At 43.0% G+C, this 19,010-nt stretch overlaps 1 protein-coding gene across 3 annotated transcripts in view; it reads right to left on the bottom strand.

Moving 5' to 3' along the window:
• Nucleotides 1-246: 246 nt before the first annotated feature.
• The window catches only part of satb2 (SATB homeobox 2), a 46,645-nt gene continuing 27,881 nt past the window's right edge, over nucleotides 247-19,010 (bottom strand). For 2 of the 3 annotated variants that reach the window (XM_041057024.1, XM_041057022.1), the window contains exons 9-14: nucleotides 18,131-18,343; nucleotides 17,842-17,928; nucleotides 16,860-17,012; nucleotides 14,940-15,134; nucleotides 2,481-2,687; nucleotides 247-2,355 (exon numbers count right to left, since the gene is read on the bottom strand). In XM_041057024.1, coding sequence (XP_040912958.1) covers nucleotides 1,861-2,355; nucleotides 2,481-2,687; nucleotides 14,940-15,134; nucleotides 16,860-17,012; nucleotides 17,842-17,928; nucleotides 18,131-18,343 — 1,350 coding nt within the window. In that variant the 3' untranslated portion in view covers nucleotides 247-1,860. The remainder of the gene's footprint in view (nucleotides 2,356-2,480; nucleotides 2,688-14,939; nucleotides 15,135-16,859; nucleotides 17,013-17,841; nucleotides 17,929-18,130; nucleotides 18,344-19,010) is intronic. The other variant, XM_041057021.1, reaches the window with a different exon arrangement.

Genomic DNA, 19,010 nt, shown 5'->3' with positions numbered 1-19,010 from the left:
ACAATGAAATGAACTGATTTCACTGAGTTGAGTGGGAAAAAAAAACAGCACTCTTCTGGCTCAAAGACTTAAACTTACTCAGCAAAATGAAAAATAAAAGCATACCAGTAATAATTAATCCCACGCTGGGTATTTACAGACGTTAAAAGTGAGGAACAAACCTGCCACGTTTCTTTAATGGCTCAAAAAAGTCGATTGTCATCAACTGCAGCAAAAAAGCACAGTTTCGCTTTGATATTTAACTATTTCTCTTTTCAACAAGTCTTATTTACTATTTCTGGGGAACAGAACTATAAAAAAATGGCATAATACAACATGACAGGACTTTTTTTTTTTTTTTTTTTACCCAATAACACTCAGTAACTGCTTCCTTTTTGTGTTTTTTTTTTCTCTCTCTGCTCCTTTTCGTCCTCGTCTCTCAGGGCAGAGTGCTCTTAATGTCTCTTGTTAACCAAACAACCGCCCAGTTCTGAAAACCAATATTTAAAACCATGGAAATAAAAACTAAAAATAGCACACGATGACAGCAATTCTAACCATAATAACAACAATAATAACAATAATGATAATAATAATCATGGATAAAGATAGCAATAAATAGGGTTGGTGAAGTTTAAGTGCGGGTAGGTGTGGTGAAACACAAGACTGTGGGCACCAATTAGAGAGAGGAAAAGGAGGAGAGAGTGAGATGGAGAGAGGAGGGAGGAAGAGTGGAAGGGGTGGACTACCGCACATAAAGTGACTGATTGTTTGGTTGCTGAATCTCCGCTCTGTCCTTCCTTTCTTGACATTTTTTCTGTCCACACGTACGCGGGTGGTGCCAGGAAGGGTTCAGAGTCGTGGGTACGCAGGCCCGAGTGTCCCTCCACGCCACATCCTCTTGATGTCGGTCCACTGTCCTCCTGCCAGACTGTCCGCCGTGCTCCTCTCTCGAGTTGCTTTAAAACCTCACAGTCTGTGCGAGCCTTCGGGAGGAGAGATGGACGGACGGACAGATAGACGGAGGGAGGGAGGCAGGAGGTCATCACATCCACAGTATGTCAGTGTCTTTGTGAACAGTAAGTGCTAGATAGGACTGGTAGTGATTCCGGAGTGTGATGGTGAGGTGAGGACGGGACGTCAGGTGGTCGTTTCCTTTTTCCACTGTGAAGTGAAGCTCGTAGACGAACAGCAAGTCCGGTCTTTCCACGTTCTCAGGCAGGCAACAGCATTAGCAACATCAGTGTGTGTCCTGAGGATTTATAGGATTGTTGAGGTCTCAGAAGGCCCCAGGATCCAGTCTATAAATGTCTGTAAGCGGGGTAAATTCAACCCACCATGTAAGGAGTTTGTCCTGTGGGACTGTGCTCAGTTTTCAGAGAAGAGGCCCAAGCTGATGAAATCCTGCCTCCGTGGAGTCTTTTCTGGCAAATGGCTGATTAGGAGAAAGTTCTGGAGATTGTGTTTTGTGTTTGTGTCTGTTTGTAGGTCGGAGGCCTGAGCAGCAATAGTCTTACCTGCTAATGAAAGTCTGGAGTGAATTATTTAGATGTTTCTTGGGGGGAAAAAAACTGTTTCACAGTTACACAACCATTGCCGCGTCACAGCACACTGCAAACCTGCTCTTTTGCTGAGGTAATTTCACTCCACAAATCAGGTTGTCACAGATGTCTGTCTGAGATTGTCACTAGAAAGAGTCTGTTCGTTTCAGATGTACAGTATTTCACTGTCTGTGCCTACGTAGACGTTTCTGTCTCATACCAGTTTCTGTGCAGCCACGTTCCATCAGTTCATTTCCAGTTCCTCATTTCTTCGTCGTAGACTTTTTCTTTTTCTTGTTTCTTCTCCCTCTCTCTTTTTCTCTGTCCTCTCTGTCAGTTTCTACCTCTGGTAGTCAGCCTGCTCTCTGGGGCTGGACGAGGAGCTCCCGGGGGCCATGTTGCCACCGGGCCGGCCGTGCCCCTTGTCCTTGCCCTCCTCCTGAGCCATGTTGGTTCCTGAGGACGACTGGCTGGAGTTGGAGCTAGAGGAGGCCGGTGGGTGGTTCAGCCCCCCTGTGCTCCCTCCACTCCCCTCTGTAGACTGGTAGATTTCCTCAGTTCCGTCCTCGCTGGACTCTGGGTCCTCTGAGCCCGAAAGCAATTCTTCTTCTCTGTATTCGCTGACGTCCACACCTCCGCTGGCAGCGGCCCCCTCGCCCAGCTCCTTGAGGCGGCCGTGATGCTTGACATGGTAGCGCTGGTTCTGGAAGAACTTGATGATGGTGTGTTTGGGCAGGTCAAGCTGTGCTGACAGGGTGTGGATGGCCTCCTGGTCTGGGTACAGGCCGACGTCCTGGATGAAGCTCTGCAGGATCCCCAAGGCTTCCAGGGAAATCTAGAATGCACACAGACGGGATTCAGGAAGGACAGAGAGAAGAATTAAAACCAGTTGAACCATGTGTCGAAATGCATAATAATCACTTTATGGGTCCTGAGCTGAGAAAGTGGGACGGACTCCACCTTGGTGCGTGATCGTGGCTTCTTGTTGCTGCCGGCACTTCCAACAGTGCCAGGTGGACATCCGCCTGCAGCTCCCGCTCCCACAGTCTGTGAGCCCTCCTCGTTCCCCGGGGCAGATAATGGTTCTTCGCGCATCGGAGACAGGCGGTGCTCCTTCATCGGGGTAGGGGGTGGCCTGTGAAGTGCCTGACGAGAAAGACAATAGAGCTGATTAATGGGGCACAGTGACCCCTGATCAAGACTGCAGCCAGGATTTAATTTTAGGGAACGCAATGAAATGAAAAACAACCAAAACTGCAAAATATATCTTTATCTTCTCATTTATGTTTGTTATGTTACATAGAATTTAATTGTAATTTCAACATCTGGAAGAATTTGTTTGGCAATATATCTCAGAAAAACTTCTACAGTCAGTCTAATGCTTATTGTACATCTTCATCTTCTACCCAGAACAAAATATTAAGTCCTGAGTATAATCTGTAGCTGGCTGTAAACCCTGTGTGATGCAACACATCTTATAAAACAACCATTAACCTTTTCCACCCTCCAGCACACAGTAGCCAGGGCTGCAGGGTGAACAGAGGGTGAGAACAAGTGTTTCACAGCTGACAGTGTCACCATCTATTAACCAGCTCCAAGGCTGGCATTCAAACTGCTGCGGGTCCAGTATACCTTTGACCTAATGGCTGTAAGATTAGCTCCAGTAAAACGCCAACCACCTGTCTGCCAGGAAGTGTCTTATTTACAAACTTATGACACCCCATCACTATTTAACCAGCCCATTCCACACCTCAGAGAGACAGAGTGAAGAGGGGTGTAATGATTTTGGATTAGTCCTCAGATGAATTCAGTGGCTTTAGTTTGATTATGTAAATATTTTTAAATTCACACTGCTGCAAAGGTTTATTTGTATATGAAACTTTCAGAAAACCAAAAGTGTACAGAAAAAGTCCATTTGAAACGTTTCACATAAGGAATAAAAATACATTCATCATTCATCTACCAGGCAGTGAAAATGAGAAATATGATCGAGTAGAATAAATTGAATTAAAATAATTAGGGAATGCAATATATGTTACAGCTGGTGGAAAAAACTCCCAATTTAATAAAAAGCAGTAGCAGAAAGTTTTTTTTGTCCTTGATTTAAAAGTTAAGAGCTCAAGTATAAAATTTCTTCCAGATATGTGGAACATGGAAACAAAAAACTGTTTTATGTTGCTTTGTTCAAAGCCACAAAACAGTGAACAAGCCGTCACTCTCAGATAATAATATAACACACAACATAACACAGAGGCAGATCAGAACCATTCAGTGCTTTGACATTTCATTTCATTTCATTTCACTTCATGTTTACAAAGTGAGTCCTTTGGCAAATTATTTTAGTTTTTATCTTTTTTAACTTTATGAAATTCAGGCAAATCAAATCAGCAGTTTCCTCACTGTTTGTTTCGCAGTTTTTCTGCTCTGGACTCACTTGATAACACGGCAGTGGAAATGTGATTATTGTCTGCGTAGTAAGCGATCTGAGCCACTGGGAACACGCGGGGAGAAAAAGCTCTCGGGTCCATCTTTGGGGAACTCGTGTCATTTTTATTTGACAAGACATGAAGTTACAACAACAGCAAGTAGCCTCTTTGCTTTAAAGGCAGGTTTTTCCATTGGAGCCTCACTGACAGGACACAGTCACTTTTACCATGAAACACTGTGATTTGAAAATGGTGCTCCAAGTTACTTTGCCTGAAGCTGCAGTGGGTTTGGTTGTGTATTAAACACAAAGGATTATTTCTGCTCCGTATGTTCCATCACCCCTTTCTTTTTTCTTTACTTCTTTGTTGCTCTGACAACCTGCAGTTGATTGGTAACTGATCCGTTTTATTATTTGTGCACTACATGTTAACGAGCATGAGACTTCTGCTGTGAGCGAACTAACACTTGCTGAGAGAGTGAGGAAAGTTTCCCCCTCTTTAATTCAGTGACATGGTTTAAGAATTTAGTAAAATCAATACAAATTGTTCATTAAGTTTGTTTAATAACAGGTTTGTTAACTGATTAATAACTTCAGATGAGTGCATAAGGATTTTTATCGACTCTGTTCAGTAATTCAGGTTGCGACAGTTTGGATTTTTACACAGGATGAATATTTGAACAGGATGTGAGCAGAGTTAGGAAGGTGTAAAGAGAGGCAGAGGGATGAAACAGAGGTTTTAAATGGAGACAATGAGGGTAGGTGTAGAATGTGTTTGTTATTCTGAAGGGTGGAGCTCTCAGCGACAGAGGACCAGCGTGAGGGCTATTTGACAGCAGTGGGGAGGGCAGGATGAAGTGTTGGGAGGGAAAGTGGGGACTCTGGTTGTTTGTCAGAAGGTAGTGGCTGTTGTGAGAGCGTTGCGGTCGTGTCCCGCCCGCTCGCTTTAAGAGCAGGGAGGGGCCTCCCCACTGGAATGCCCAGCTATAAATCTGTGGCGCATTAAAATTAAAGGACCCACATAAAGATAATAGTCATTCGCTTTTCTCTCCCTCTCTTCAATAATAACAGGGTATTACTTAAATAATATTGAGGGCAGGCCAGACCATGAAATTGCTCTGATTTCAGTTGCAGGGGCTTTTTTTCAGGGCTGGGGTGGGGTGGGGGGGTGGGGGGGAGATGACCAATTTACAGGAATTCAGTAGGCTTTTCCTTTTTTGTCATTTTTCTCTCTGCTTCCTCCAAATCTTCTGCTCCTTTCACACAAACCGACGGTTTTAGATATTGAGAAAAGACTGGAAGAATGCTGGAAAACCAGCAGCAGAGTCTGTGACACAGAGAGAAGACGAGATCTGCCCCTGCCCTAATGAGGACCACACAGCCACAAACATCCCCCATACAAACTCACTCAGACACTTAATAACCAAATTGAGGGTAAATCATCGAAGGGGATTGCGAAACCTCCAGCCCCCCCCCCCCCCCCCCCCAACCCATTCGCAGACCTTCATCATTTCCATGCTTATTTGGGCTGACAGCTAGGACTCTTGGATCAATCGCCACACACACATGCAGGCATCGATACGGGGCCTGGTCTCCCTCATGTACTAATGATGATGTTAGAGAGCAGAGCCAAACACACAGGCCTGGTTGTCTTCCTCAGAGTTCGTCTTCATCCTCGTTCCTCTGTGCTCACGCTCTTCCTCTCCTCCCTTTACTGTCTTTCCCTTCTTTTCTCTTACTCTACCACACTTTCTCTTTCCCCCACCTCCCTCACTACTCAGGTCTAATGCATCAGGACACTAATGAAGTGGGCCTCTGCCAAGCCAACATGACTCCACATCCAAATCAGCCCAGGACTGGTGGATGCCAGCAGCCCCCCACCCACCTCCCTTTGTCCTCCATCCCTCTCCACCCTCCTCTCTCCACCACTCCTCCTTGCTGCTGTCCTTACCATTGTAACTCCCCTCTTTTTACACCTTTGTGCTTTTTGACTCCTTAGTTTTGGTTAGAAATTCCTCACAGTTTATTTTGAAGATTAAAAAACTGGTGAAAATTAAAAACTATCAGTAATACAGCTGGTGCATATCTCTAGTAGTTTGGTACAGTGATAATGGCACAGTTAACGGCTATGTGGTTTTTATTTTCTTTTACTGGAAGCAGTTTCGGACCATTCAGCACTGCAGGATGACTTGTTGTGATCCTGCAGTGTACACGACTGCGTCGGGGCGCGTGTGAGCGTAAAATCCAGGTGAAAACCATTAAACTGATGAACACTGCTTTTTTCAGTAAATCTAATTAAAACAGTGAGCTTTGGTCATATGTCACACAGAGAAGACTTACACCCCCAGAATTTTAACCAAAGAGGAGGCAGGATGACTGACCGCCCCTGAATGTCACTGGTCAAAAATGTTTTTTCTGTCGTTGTCGTTGAAAATGATCCATTTGACCGTCTCCTGATCCTGTGCCCCCACCGTCAGGACTCACATAACTGTCAGAAAATGATTCATATGACTTTTCTGACCGGCCACCTCTGTGGTTCAGGTTTGGTCACATCTGGGGACGTGGTGAAGGTTCGGGAAAGATCGTGGTTTGGGTTTAAAAACCCACTTGGTTAAGGGCAGGAAATGATCACAGGCACGGCTAAAAAAGAAACCGACCGTACTCGGTTAAGGTTAAGGAAAGATCATGGTCATAGTTAGAAGAGAACATCGACTGTTTGTCAATGGAAAGTAACTAAAAACATGTACTTAAGTACAGTTTTATGGTGCTTGTACTTTACTTGAATATTGTGCATTACATTTATTTTAAGAACTACAGTTACTACTTAGTTTACAGAAAAGATTTTACGTACAAAATAAATATGATGCGTTTGTAAAACACATTGTTCTGAGATTAAACGAATACTCAAGTACATTTTGTGGTACTTGTACTTTACTTTCCATTTTATGTAAGATCTCACATTTTTTGCTCCCCTACATTTATTTTGTAATAGTTGTAGTTATTAGTTATTTTGATGTTTAAGACAAAACACACATGATGAGCTTATGAAATTTGATGCCTATTATTAATGAAACCGTCCTACAGTTTATAAAATGGTTAAAAGTTGCTCCACCTTCACCAACTGCAGTGGTAAAATAAATGCTGCTTGTAAATGAATATATCAGTAATAATAATAGAATAATGAGTCATGCTTTCTAATGAATAATGAGTACTTTTTATTTTAATACTTAAAAGTATTTTTTGCTGTGATTTTAGTTCTGATTTTTTCTTGGACTGGAGTATTTTTAAATAGTGCTGCTGCTGCTTTTACCTTAGTAACTGAGCACTTTATTTTTTAACCGCTGCGTAGCACTGTTCTGTTTGAACTGACTTGCATTTTTTTCCATTTATTTCACATTAAATCTACTTTTCCAGGCTAATTTATCTTCTGAAAAAAGTTCAGTAGCTAATGTAAATAGAAACTTAGGGTATATTTGGCCCTTTTCACCTTCATCCTTCCCTCTCCGCCTTCAGCTCCTCCCCCCTCTGACCATTACACGTCTTTGGAAGAGACTTCATGTCACTTCAGAGCAACACAATACAGCCTCGCTCTCCCAAAACCACAAGCGCTGGAGCCCCGCGGCCAGACCAGCTCTTCTCATGGCATGATTCAATATTCCTGAAAAACTTCTGCTCTTTTTTTTTCTTCTTTCCATCTCACTCTTTCCCTCACTCTCTCTCCCTCTCTCTCTTTCTCCTGGCAGAGCTGGGAGTACACTGCAGTGAAATGAAAAAGTTTTCTTTTAAACGTAAATCAAGGCAAATTACGACGCAGAACTATGAAAGAATTATAGAACATGAAATATTCATCTTCTCCTTAATGAGCTCTGGTCCTCCAGGGCCCCTAACTCTCCCTCTCTCTGTCTTTGTGTGTGTGTGTGTGTGTGTTTTGGTGTGTGTGTGTGTGTGTTTTGGTGTGTGTGTGTGTGTGTGTGTGTGTGTGTGTGTGTGTGTGTGTGTGTGTGTGTGTGTGTGTGTGTGTGTGTGTGTGTGTGTGTGTGAGACCACCAGAGACACCATTAACACAGAGATAAATATGTAATGAAGGAAAAATCACTTTTCTGTTAGTTTTGTGCATGACTTCACCTTTCCTGTTAATCAGTGTGTATTTTTTTTTATTTCCTCTTTCTTTCTCCATCTGTCTCCCTCTTTCTCTCTCTGTCTGTCTCTCTCTCACTCACTCTTGTATTTGAATAAGTGTGTGTGGTTGCGATTCATGGGGACTGGATCCAGGCTGAGGGAGTAGATGAGTCACTGCACATTTTTTTTTCTTCTTCTTCTTTGTAAAATAATGTTTCTTTGATGAAAACTGTACACACGTAATGTTATTGAGGCTAGCTGGGAGTGCAGCTGAGTCTAAGCGTGTGTGTGTGTGTGGTCATACATGTGTATTTGCGTGCACGCATGCACTCGCTCGCCTTGTTGCATATTTTTTTCATTCAGACTGTGTGTGGTATTCATTCCATTTATCTGCAATTAAACAATTAACTTAATTGTGGTTTGCCAAAAAGCCCAAACTCCACCCTGCATCAGTGAATAAGAGGCCACCAGGATGTACTGAAGAAGCAGAGGGAGGGAGAGAGAGGGAGGCAGCTACTTCCTCTCAGTCAGTGAATGACGACAAATAAATTGTAAATCTTTCCCCAAATGTTAAAATTAAAAAATTCATTATATTTTGTGAGTAACAAAAGACTTTAAAAACCAAAAAAACAATCATTTTTTTGTATTTGTATTGGTTTCTATTTTCAGCAGCACTTTAAATCTCTGTTTTTATTTATAGGCAAAATATAAACATTAGAAAATGGTCTGTAACACATTGTAATGTATTTATAAGCAGGTAGTGTGTGTTTATTAGTTTGCTGCTGTAAGATGCATTTATTTTCCTTTTGTCTTTCTCAAAGACACTTTGACACACAGGGCTGGGGATTTAAACACCTGTGACAACCTGCGACACAGGTGCCCGTCACCTCATGTTAGAACTAACAGGCCTTTTTCACACCAATCACGTTGAGTCAGAGGAGGAGGAGTCACTGATAACAGTAACCGTAGATCTGTTCTGGGATCTAAGTGCCTCAATAAGCTGTGACAGTGACAGCAGGACCATCAGACATCATGAGTTTTATCATTCACATCTGTGTTTTTTCTACTGTGACACGTTAAACTGTGTTAAACTGTGTTAAACTGTAAATACATAGCTCTGAATCACTCCAGACCTTTGTTTTTAAAGCTTTGTTTTCCAGAGGTCAGGGAGAGTCCTGTGATCCTTTACAGGGGGAAGTGCTGCTGAGCAGTGAAACAGTTGTGTAATGGCTCTGGAGGGAGGTTTCCAAGCTCTGAGAAAATAATGCTTACTGATGTCATCAGGGCTGCTTTGGATCGGGGCCGGAGACTTTTTAACAGACAGCATTACAAAATTTGGGTGCGGTGTCCAGAAGACGAGGGCGTTTACCTGCTGTGGTGGTTTAATGGAGGGACACGATCGAGTTGCATTAGAGGAAACTTTGGACCTGGTATATTTGAGCTTGACCCATACGAAGGACTAAAGGTCAGAACGTCTCAGCCTCTGCTGCACCCATTTTGTCCACTCGTGCTACAAACATACGAGCAGCTTCTGTGTTTTTATTTGTCGTGTGCTTATGGTTCTATAGATATTTTATAAATATTCACATTATTACTGATGTTTTTTCTTTAACACACTTCATATTTAATTAGGAAAAACGTATTATTCACAGACTATTCACAGACAGACCCTGTTAAGGTAAAGTCCAGTGACTGATTTCCTATAACAGTTTATTAGCAGCGCCTTTGTTGATCATCTGTCATGTGAAAACATCAGATTTTCACTCTGAGAAATAAAGAGCCTGTGTCGTGGTCACAGCTGCAGAGGAGGCTGCACCAGAGTCTGGTTCAAAAATAGCTGACTTTGCTATCTCCATCCAAGACATGTTTTACTTGCTAAAGACCAGATTTAAGGCAAAAAGCCCCTGAATCAACCATGCAGCAAAGACGGGTGCAGGACAGACCGACCGAGCATCAGCAGGGAAGACATCAGGTGTCTTCAGAAGTCTGTGGGTTGTTATTAAAGGTGAAGCTTACATTGGTTTGAGCCCTAAAACTGGAGGACTGCGAATAAAGAGGGTAAAAATTTCTGTGCTGTTCATCCGGTGCTGATGTTGTTAACTTACGGAGTTGGCAGGTAGAGATGTTGACGTATTTGTTTTTCATCATAATATCTGATCTGGCAGTAAAATATCCACTTGCAGTGAAAACCATGATCTTTTGATGCCTGAGCCACAGATGGGTCTGCTGCCGTTAATAAATGTAGACCTTCATTCATTCAAGAAAACTCTGTCTCTGAACATGATCCAGCTGGTGATTACGTCTCCTGCAAAAAGTTTTTGCTTTTGCAGTTTAGTTGTATAGAAACGTGATTTCTCGGAGACAGGGTTACTAATCCAGACCAGAGAGAGAAGCGATGTTCTCTTGGCTAAACATCAGAATTCAGATGCAGCTGCAGAGTTTGTCTCAAAAACACAGCTTCAGCCTCTGAAACGTGGTGATCTACTGCTACAGCATTAGCATGGCAGCAAAGTACCAGCTTAGTACGGCCCCATCAGGAATTCTGGTAGATACTGAGCAGACTTTGGTGTTTAATACGTCATAAACACCTGGCTCATGCACGTGATACGAACGCGCAGAGCAGCATCAGCGAGCGGGAAACATTTGCTCGTCAAGGTGACTTGATGATCTCCTTAAAGATCAGTGTTTCAGTGTTTTGACAAAAGCCATTTGTTGCTGCTTTGGCAGTGAGCACCTTTGTATGTGATGCCAGTGAAGCACCTTTGGACTGAAGTGAGACACAAAGAGAGGAGGAAGGGCACAGTGGTTGTTACTTCTTGTTCTAGTCCACCACTCCTGGGGTCTGAGCCACGGTGAGCGGTCACACACACACAGACACACACACAGACACACACACAGACACACACACATCCTTAGACTTGCAGCAGAAATCAATTTAGCAAAAACAATAAAGAAATTATTTATAAGGGCAGACTCTGCCAAATTAGCTGTGGGACGCACTTAACTGCTAAAGCCGTATGAAAAAGAGCTGTGGAGCGAGCACCAGGACCGTGTCAGTCATGAAAAAATGTGATGCTGCTGACATGAACATACACACACACACACACATACACACACACACAGAGCACCTGCAGATTTAATAGACACAGTCAGAGATCTCCCTGAGCCCCTAACATGCAGAAAGTGGCTCACGCTACTGTACATACAGTCCAGTCCAGACACACACACACACACGCGCATATCACTGGTGTGTGTGGCTCGGAGGGCAGCGCCACATTCATGTTTTATGTGGTTGGTTGTTACGGTTTTTGAGACCCTCTTATTGTCCAAACACAAAAGAGCGCTCACATTACCGACTATCAGAGTGAGATTCTGTGTGTGTGTGTGTGTGTGTGTGTGTGTGTGTGTGTGTGTGTGTGTGTGTGTGTGTGTGTGTGTGTGTGTGTGTGTGTGTGTGTGTGTGTGTGGCAGATGGGACACATGTGTGGTCTGTGGTGGCAGGCTGGCTGGAGCCTGAGGTTGTGGGGGCTTCATCTGGGACGGGGGGTCTGAATGACAGCAACATGAACACACACACACACACATATAAATACACACACCTCATTTCCCATTAATAAATCACCAGTGTTTCGCCACAGTTCATCTCCCAGTGTCTCTCGAGGTGGGTGGGGGGTTACAACATGGGCGTTATGAGGGTAAACTTTATTTTTAGTCTTAGCGGAGAGTGTGAGAGGAGCACAGGAATGTGTTAATGGTGCCACCACAGCTTCCTCCCCGTCTTCCCATCAGCCTTTAATACAGAGCTCTGGATGGGAAGAGAGAAAAATTGCTCGGTGGCGGAGTGGGGGTGGGCGGAGCCGCAAAACAACCCCTACGATTCGTGTCGAGATGCAAAATGGGAAGTTACAGCATTTGGCTGTTTTTGATTTATGACATATGGTATAGACTATATGTGGTATATAATAGCTTTGCATTGGGGGGCAGGGTGGGCTGGTGGTTAGAGAGACCGTCTCTCAACCGCAGGACCTCGGCTCAAACCCCCCAGACTTAAATGTGTTTGGGCAAACAGTGGATACAGCTTGTGTGTCTCACCCTGACCTTTGACCTTTTCCCAGAGCAGTCAGTTAGGAGAAGGACAGTGAAGGAAGGACAGTAGTTCAGCATTTTGAGAAAAAGAGCTTATTTGCTTTCTTGCAAATGCTGAGAAGATCGATCCATTAGCGAGTTAGCTTAGCTTAGCATAAAGCACCTACCAGCACCTTTAAAGCTCATTAATTCACCTGTTCCACCTGGTTTATTTAATCTGTATGAAAACTGAAGAGTAGAAACAACATGTCGCTGTGTTACGAAGGTTTATGTGTCAGACTGTGTGTCCGGTTTCTTACAAACAGCCGTTGTGATGTTGATAAGGTCCATTTACCTGCTGTTCTGGAGCTTTCTATCATTTCATATGATCATCAGCAGACAGAGTTAGTGAGTTGTCATGGGATTAAGGACTTCTTGTCCATGTTAGCTTAAAAGTGCATGTGCTGGTGAAGATCATGTGATAAGATTGAAAGCTCCGGAGCAGCAGCTACAAGGAGCTTGAGGTGAGATTGTTGTGTTGGTGAATGCATGAACTCCTTAAAGAAGAAAAATGGAAATTCGATCACTGGGCAGATGATGTGAAACTGGACTTCAAACCTCAAGCGACTCTGAAGTCGCTAATTTTCACTTATTATTTTTATTTAAATAATCTTTGTAAATTACTAGCTACAGACCAGATTTAAGGCCAGAAGCCCCTGATACAAGGAAACAGAAGATCCTGGAGTTCAGACGTGACAGAGCATCACCACGCTTTGTTTGTCTGAGTTCATAAATTCTTATTCATTTCCAGATAATTTCCAAGGAAGTTTCCTGGAAACCTCGGAATTTGGTTCTAATTATAGATAAAAGAGGTTACGAGTGACTAGTTGGTCCACTAACTGTTTCAAAATGTTAAGCTAGCTGAGCACATCCGTGACGCTTCAGTCAGACAATAACATGAGTTGAGTCGCTGATAAATGACACATGTGAAATAAAAAACAAAAAATTATTTCCAGTAATAATGGAATGATAAATAAATATTAACTGGCGTTTACACTGAGCAATTTCTTTCAGAAAGTTCCTCTGAAATTGAGCCAAGCTTTTCAAGAAAATTTTAGGAAATAACTAAATCACTTGTACGATAAAGCGTCGCTGTTTTACAACTTAATATTAAGTGTGGTTATTAATATTTATTTTTTTATTTGTCCAGCTCAACTTGATCCCTACAGTTGAAGGCAAAAAAAGGTTAATATGCTATTTATGTATGATCCTGATGTTTACATCCTCAAATGAAAACTGAACTTCTAATGTACAGGACGGAGACAAACAAACTGTGAATGTAGAGCGCAAGGGAAGATTGTTCTTCTTTTTTTAACATTTCTCACTTTTATATTTCTGTGGTTTCTCAAATCAATAGCAGATAAGGTCTTATCTATACAGCTTAAGAGTAATAAAAAGTCAGAGGGAGACAGGCAGACAGACAGGCAGACAGACAGGGTGGGTTCATTATGGACAGTTAATGAAAGAGGCCACCACATCAGTGAGTTTCCTGGATCGATCTCCCTTCTCCCTCAGTCCTTCTTCAGCCTCCTTCCTCCCTCCTCAAAAACTAATGGGGCATTTCCTCCAGTGCCACACCACCCAGCAACACTGTTTACTCTTCGTTCCACTGGGGCACGCACAGACACACAAACACATGTGCACACACAACGAGATCAAACAGCACTGTACATACTTACGCGAAATGAATATAATGAGTAAATAATAATGACAGGTGTGGTCTCTGAGGGTGGAGAAATACAGTTTCGTATTTCTTTGACTGAGTGGATTTACTGCACAGTTGGATGCATGGTTGTGTGTCTGCTCATGTACTGTGCATGCAGCGTGTGGGTGCTGAATGCTCCTGTTATACTGAGCCTGTGTACACCTGACTTCAGTGGAGAAGTTGCTTTTGTATGTGGAGCAAAAATCAGGACGATCTGATATTTTACGTGTCAGAAGACGTTTTCAGGCAGTGGTGGACCAAGCATTCAGATCCTTTACTTGAGTTTAAGTACTAATACTGCACTGTGACAGAACTTCATTACAAGTATATGTCCTCTATCAAAAATGTTGCTTCAGTAAAACTGTGTAAGTGCAATCAGGAAAATGTACTTGAAGTATCGAAAGTAAAATGGCCCCTGTGACTGCTGGCCCCTGGCGCTAGTATTTACTTATATCATTAGATCTTTTATTATTTCTGTCACTAAATGCCTATCACAGTTACCCAGAGCCCAAAGTGCAGTGCAAACTTCAACATTATCAAAAATAAATGCAAATTGATCAAAGTTGGAAGGAAAAACAGGAAATCTTTTTCACATTTGAGAGTGAAAAGTGGTTCAGATGATCTAACTGATTAATCAGCTGATCGTGCTCTACGTACTGTGGAGTAGTTTCATTTATAGAATCATATTTTATAAACTGTTGTTTGAACACAAAAATCTGAGCCTATAAAGTCAGGAGTAACTAAAGCTGTCAGATAATTGTTGTGGAGTGAAAGGATGAAGTGACATGAGAAGAAAATACTCAAGTAAAGTAAATACAGTACTCGAGTTTTCAGGATACAGAAAGTATTTACTGTGAGTGTCCACAGATGTAAATATTATAAGATGAGATGACATATGGGATAAATCTGTTTTCACCGTGTTTACCAGAGGTGCATTTTAATTCCAGATGTTAACGCAGTCCAGTCAGTGTACATCACATCTGGACATGGGGATATGCGATACATGTTAACACCAACTGTAAACACGCCCGTGCCTGGGTCTTACCTGTGTGTCCTGTGGCAGGTGGAGGACGGTGTGCAGCCTCTCGGAGTGATGGTGTCGGGACTCCTCCTCGTACGCCAGGTCTCTGTCGGCCTGCGGCAGGGTCAGGAACCTCCGGATGGTGCACAGGTTCTCCCACAGAGTGCGGTTCTCTGGGCTGGGGTTCTCCTTCCACCGAAGCAGCTCACACAGCCAGCCCTGGAGGAGACACGCAGAAGGTGAGGATAAAGAGGGAGGCAGATGATAAAGGAATAGCTCCATATTTTGAGAAATAGTTTTTTTTTTCTTGCTGAGGGTTTGATAGCACTCTCATGCTAACCTGGCTCTGTACAGCACAGCTAAAATTCACTAATTAACATGTTGTTGAATCTGTACAAAAACGAAAGTGTAAAAAGTTGTGTTTTTTACAGGTTATTTGCAGCATTATTTCTTATTTCTACAGATATGAGAGTGGTATCAGCTAACTCTCAGCAAGAGAGTTTCCCAAAATGTCAGGCTAATTTCATAAAAAGATTTTGAGGAAGGGGATTCTCCTCTCCATGAAAGAATATCACCGTGGGCCAGCCTTGTATCCTCTGTTTTAGGAACCATTTTATGGTTCCAGCTGTGGAGCCCAAGAATCAACACCTTCAGCTACTAACAATGACACTGGGTGAAGAATAGAGGAATAACAGAAATAAAGGGAAACAGGGGGAGAAAGATGGAGACAAACAAAGAATACTGATGTGAGCTATGGGGAAATAAATCTGTGAGAGCAGATTAAAAAAAAAGTTGGAAATGCGTGAGGTAAATGTAGGAGAGGAAAATGGGGGAAGGAGAGATGGAGAATATTCAATTATATCTGCTAGACTGGTTCAGTTTGTGACACCAGCTGTTGTGTTCAACCAGCCACCTCGGGCAGCATGCACCGCTAATAGCCTGATCATCTCTCTCTTCCTCTTTCTCTGTCCTTGTGGCCAGCTGCAGCAGATGGGTGCACTGAGCCGTGACCCTCAGCCACCCCCAGACCCGCCAACCTGGGGGACCTCACAAACCGCACGCACATACTGTACACACGATGCACACACATCCCTGCATATTTTCTCACGCTTATACCCGCTAACTCAGCCACATGCTACTGTCCTGGAACACTACATCATGTTTGAATGAAGTGTCTGTGTCCATGAAGGAAGGACATTTAGCTCCTCCACTGCCTCCTGCGATTTGTTCTCTTTAAAAATAGATTTAATATGTAAGACTGTCGTCTGTTTTGTTTTTCCACATTTTCTCTCTAATTTAGTCCTTGGTCTCTGCCCTGAGGAGGCAAACCAGCATCCATCTTTTCTCCTCGTGTTTAGAGAGAGGGTGGTGGAGGTGGGGTGGTGGGGGTTATATCACAGTCAGATTTACTCACTTAAAACTCTCCAAACAGAAACGTACTCAATCCAGAGGCGACAGGATGACAATATTAGTGATTAAGCTTCAGAAGCAGCAGAACTTCATAGATTCTACGGCTCTACCCCACAATATGTTGTTTTCTTAATATATAAAGGAGGACATGGCTTTCACATGCTCTCAGTGTTATTTTTTTGTTTGTTTTTTGTTGTTGTTGGTGAAGAACCTCTGACTTCATTATTTAAAAAAAGGAATAGCTAAATATACTACATCCAGCACCAGAGCATCATGTTATCAGATACACAACTGTTCATCGTGAGCTGAGTTCCTGAGCATGGGCTCTGCAGAGGTGGTGCAGTGCTGTGGCTCCAGATTCTGTGATGTTTATGAGCTTTGTAAAGCTGGTCTGTTGTACATATATATCAAACAGTAAATGTCTTGTTCTGGGGATTTAAGAAAAAAAAAAAATCCCCATTGGGCCAAAGCTGAGCGAGTGTAGCTCAATGACATGACATTTTCTGGCTTCTGTTTTCCCAGAGAGTCTCTCACCTGGCTCTTGTTGGCGGCCACCTTGGCAAACAGAGCTTGGGACACCTTGGCTCTCTTCATCTCCTGCTGAATTTCGTCATAGATGCCGGACGTAATGTTGACCAGCGACTCCAGCTTCAGTGGGAGGTCGGGGGCGGGGCCGGACGGCTTGGGCTGGGAGAGACGAGCACGTGGTCCAATGCGCAGTAAGTACAAATTCACTGGACTTTGAATGGTTAATGTTTTAAGAGGATCAGCTAAAAGGTATGCTTAGATAACAGGAAGCATCAGCACGCCACTTAAGGACCCTGCTACAATTCTAAAGGACTCCTATATGCTCTAAAACTACTGAGAGGTTCAACCACAAAAGCAAATCTTGTGCACAGATATAAGTAAAGGTTATCAGCTGATGATCAGGCCAAGTTGCTCTGAGAACAGACATGCAATGTTCCCTGTAAGAGCATCAGCTGCACATCTGCAGTGCACGTCTCCACATGAATTTTGTTTACAGATCAAAGTCATTAAGTCCTTCTCTTTTGTCATTCTTTGTTTTTTTCTGTTTGAATGGACATGTATTGGCTCTCAGAAAGCTTGTGTACACAGTGTTTGAAGTCGTCCGCAAGACACGTACAGACCAGCTAGCTTACATTCCCTCAGTGTAAACGATGCTGAGATAATTTTACATAGACATAATAATAATAGAACACACACTGGCCCAGAGCCATGAATGGGCATTTGCCCTGACATCAGAGAGAGCTTCTTATCAGTGACGTTTCTAAATTGTTATGTTCACATGGAAAGAAATTTCCAAATACTGTATAATGTCCTGTATGTTTACAGTGGGCTCGTGTGATAGCTTTGAAGCTGTTTTTTCCATTATAAATGGAATTTGTTTAAGATAAAAAAAAAAAAACTTTCAATCCCATCATAGGCTTTGAGACAAAGTACATGACGTGCTGCAGTCTTCTTTGTGGGGGCAAGTTAAAGATGGTAGATAACTCACTGAGTTGGAGATCTTAGTCTTGTTCTTCCAGATGGAGGCCCAGGTATCAGGGGTTATCTGGTCATCCAAGCTCCTCTCCCACACTTTCTATGCACACACACACAAGACACATGGCATGTCACAATCAAATGTCTGAGTCACCGTGATAACACATGCAGTCATTGTAAAAAACACACCGTTTTCTTGCCTGCTTTGGCACCATCGCTCCCCAAAAACAAAACGTTTTGAAAATCCTGTTGTAGAAAAGTCTAATGCTGAGTGGGAACAGACACCGCAGGTCTCCACTAACCTGTGAGAGGCGTGGGGCTCCGGGGTTGGAGGAGTTGGAGGCAGGAAGGCCAACTGAAGGGTTCATGGTGCGCTCTCTCTCCTCCTGGTAGATTCGGTCTCTCTCGCTCTCAGGCAGGTTGAGGAAGTTCTGCATCGCTTTCAGATTCACCAGCAGGGACTGTGAGGCTGTGCGAGGGTCCTCCTCCTTCCTCAGGATCTCTGATAGCAAACCCTGAGCAACACAAACACACACAGTTACACTGTGGGCTTTACAGTCTCTAACGTCCCGGTGTGTGTTTTCACGTTTCCATCTAAGTGTGTGATAATTGAGCATTTGTTGTTGTGTGGCATTGGAAACGGTTTTAAGTTTTTGACTAATCAATCAATCCACTAATTGTTTTATTGTACTTGTAAATCCTGTTTAATCTATAACATCATATTTTATAAGCTGCTCAAAATCCCACAGCGACCACCCGCTCCCCTCAAAAGAAAGTTATTATTGTGTGGTAAAAGTCGGTGTGAACGGAAAACGAGGATCCTGAGATAAACAGTGTACAAGATTATGGGCTGGACGCTCACGTAAATATATGCTCTCATACACACACATATGCAAAACTCACTGAAAGACACCTGGTCTCTATACCAGTAGGTCTATGAGCCAGCTCCCATTACATTGATCTAATGGGGCATATGTAACAAGTTTAGCACAGCCTGAATGTATCAGGTGTTTGTGCTGCTGTGAGGGCGGGGAAGGAGACTCAATGACCCAGCAAGCTACCCTGCCACGCTTCTGCTAATCCTACTGAAAATACCGCAAGGTGGGTGACCACAAAATTAGCCAAACCCTGTGTGAAAAATTACTATCAGTGATGTCAGTCGCTATTTATTTCTATCAAATC

This window comes from Toxotes jaculatrix, chromosome 15 (assembly GCF_017976425.1).
Source record: "Toxotes jaculatrix isolate fToxJac2 chromosome 15, fToxJac2.pri, whole genome shotgun sequence".
Lineage (NCBI taxonomy): Eukaryota > Metazoa > Chordata > Actinopteri > Toxotidae > Toxotes > Toxotes jaculatrix.
The sequence above is the reverse complement of the archived record's forward strand: the minus strand, read 5'-3'. Positions and strand labels throughout refer to the sequence as shown.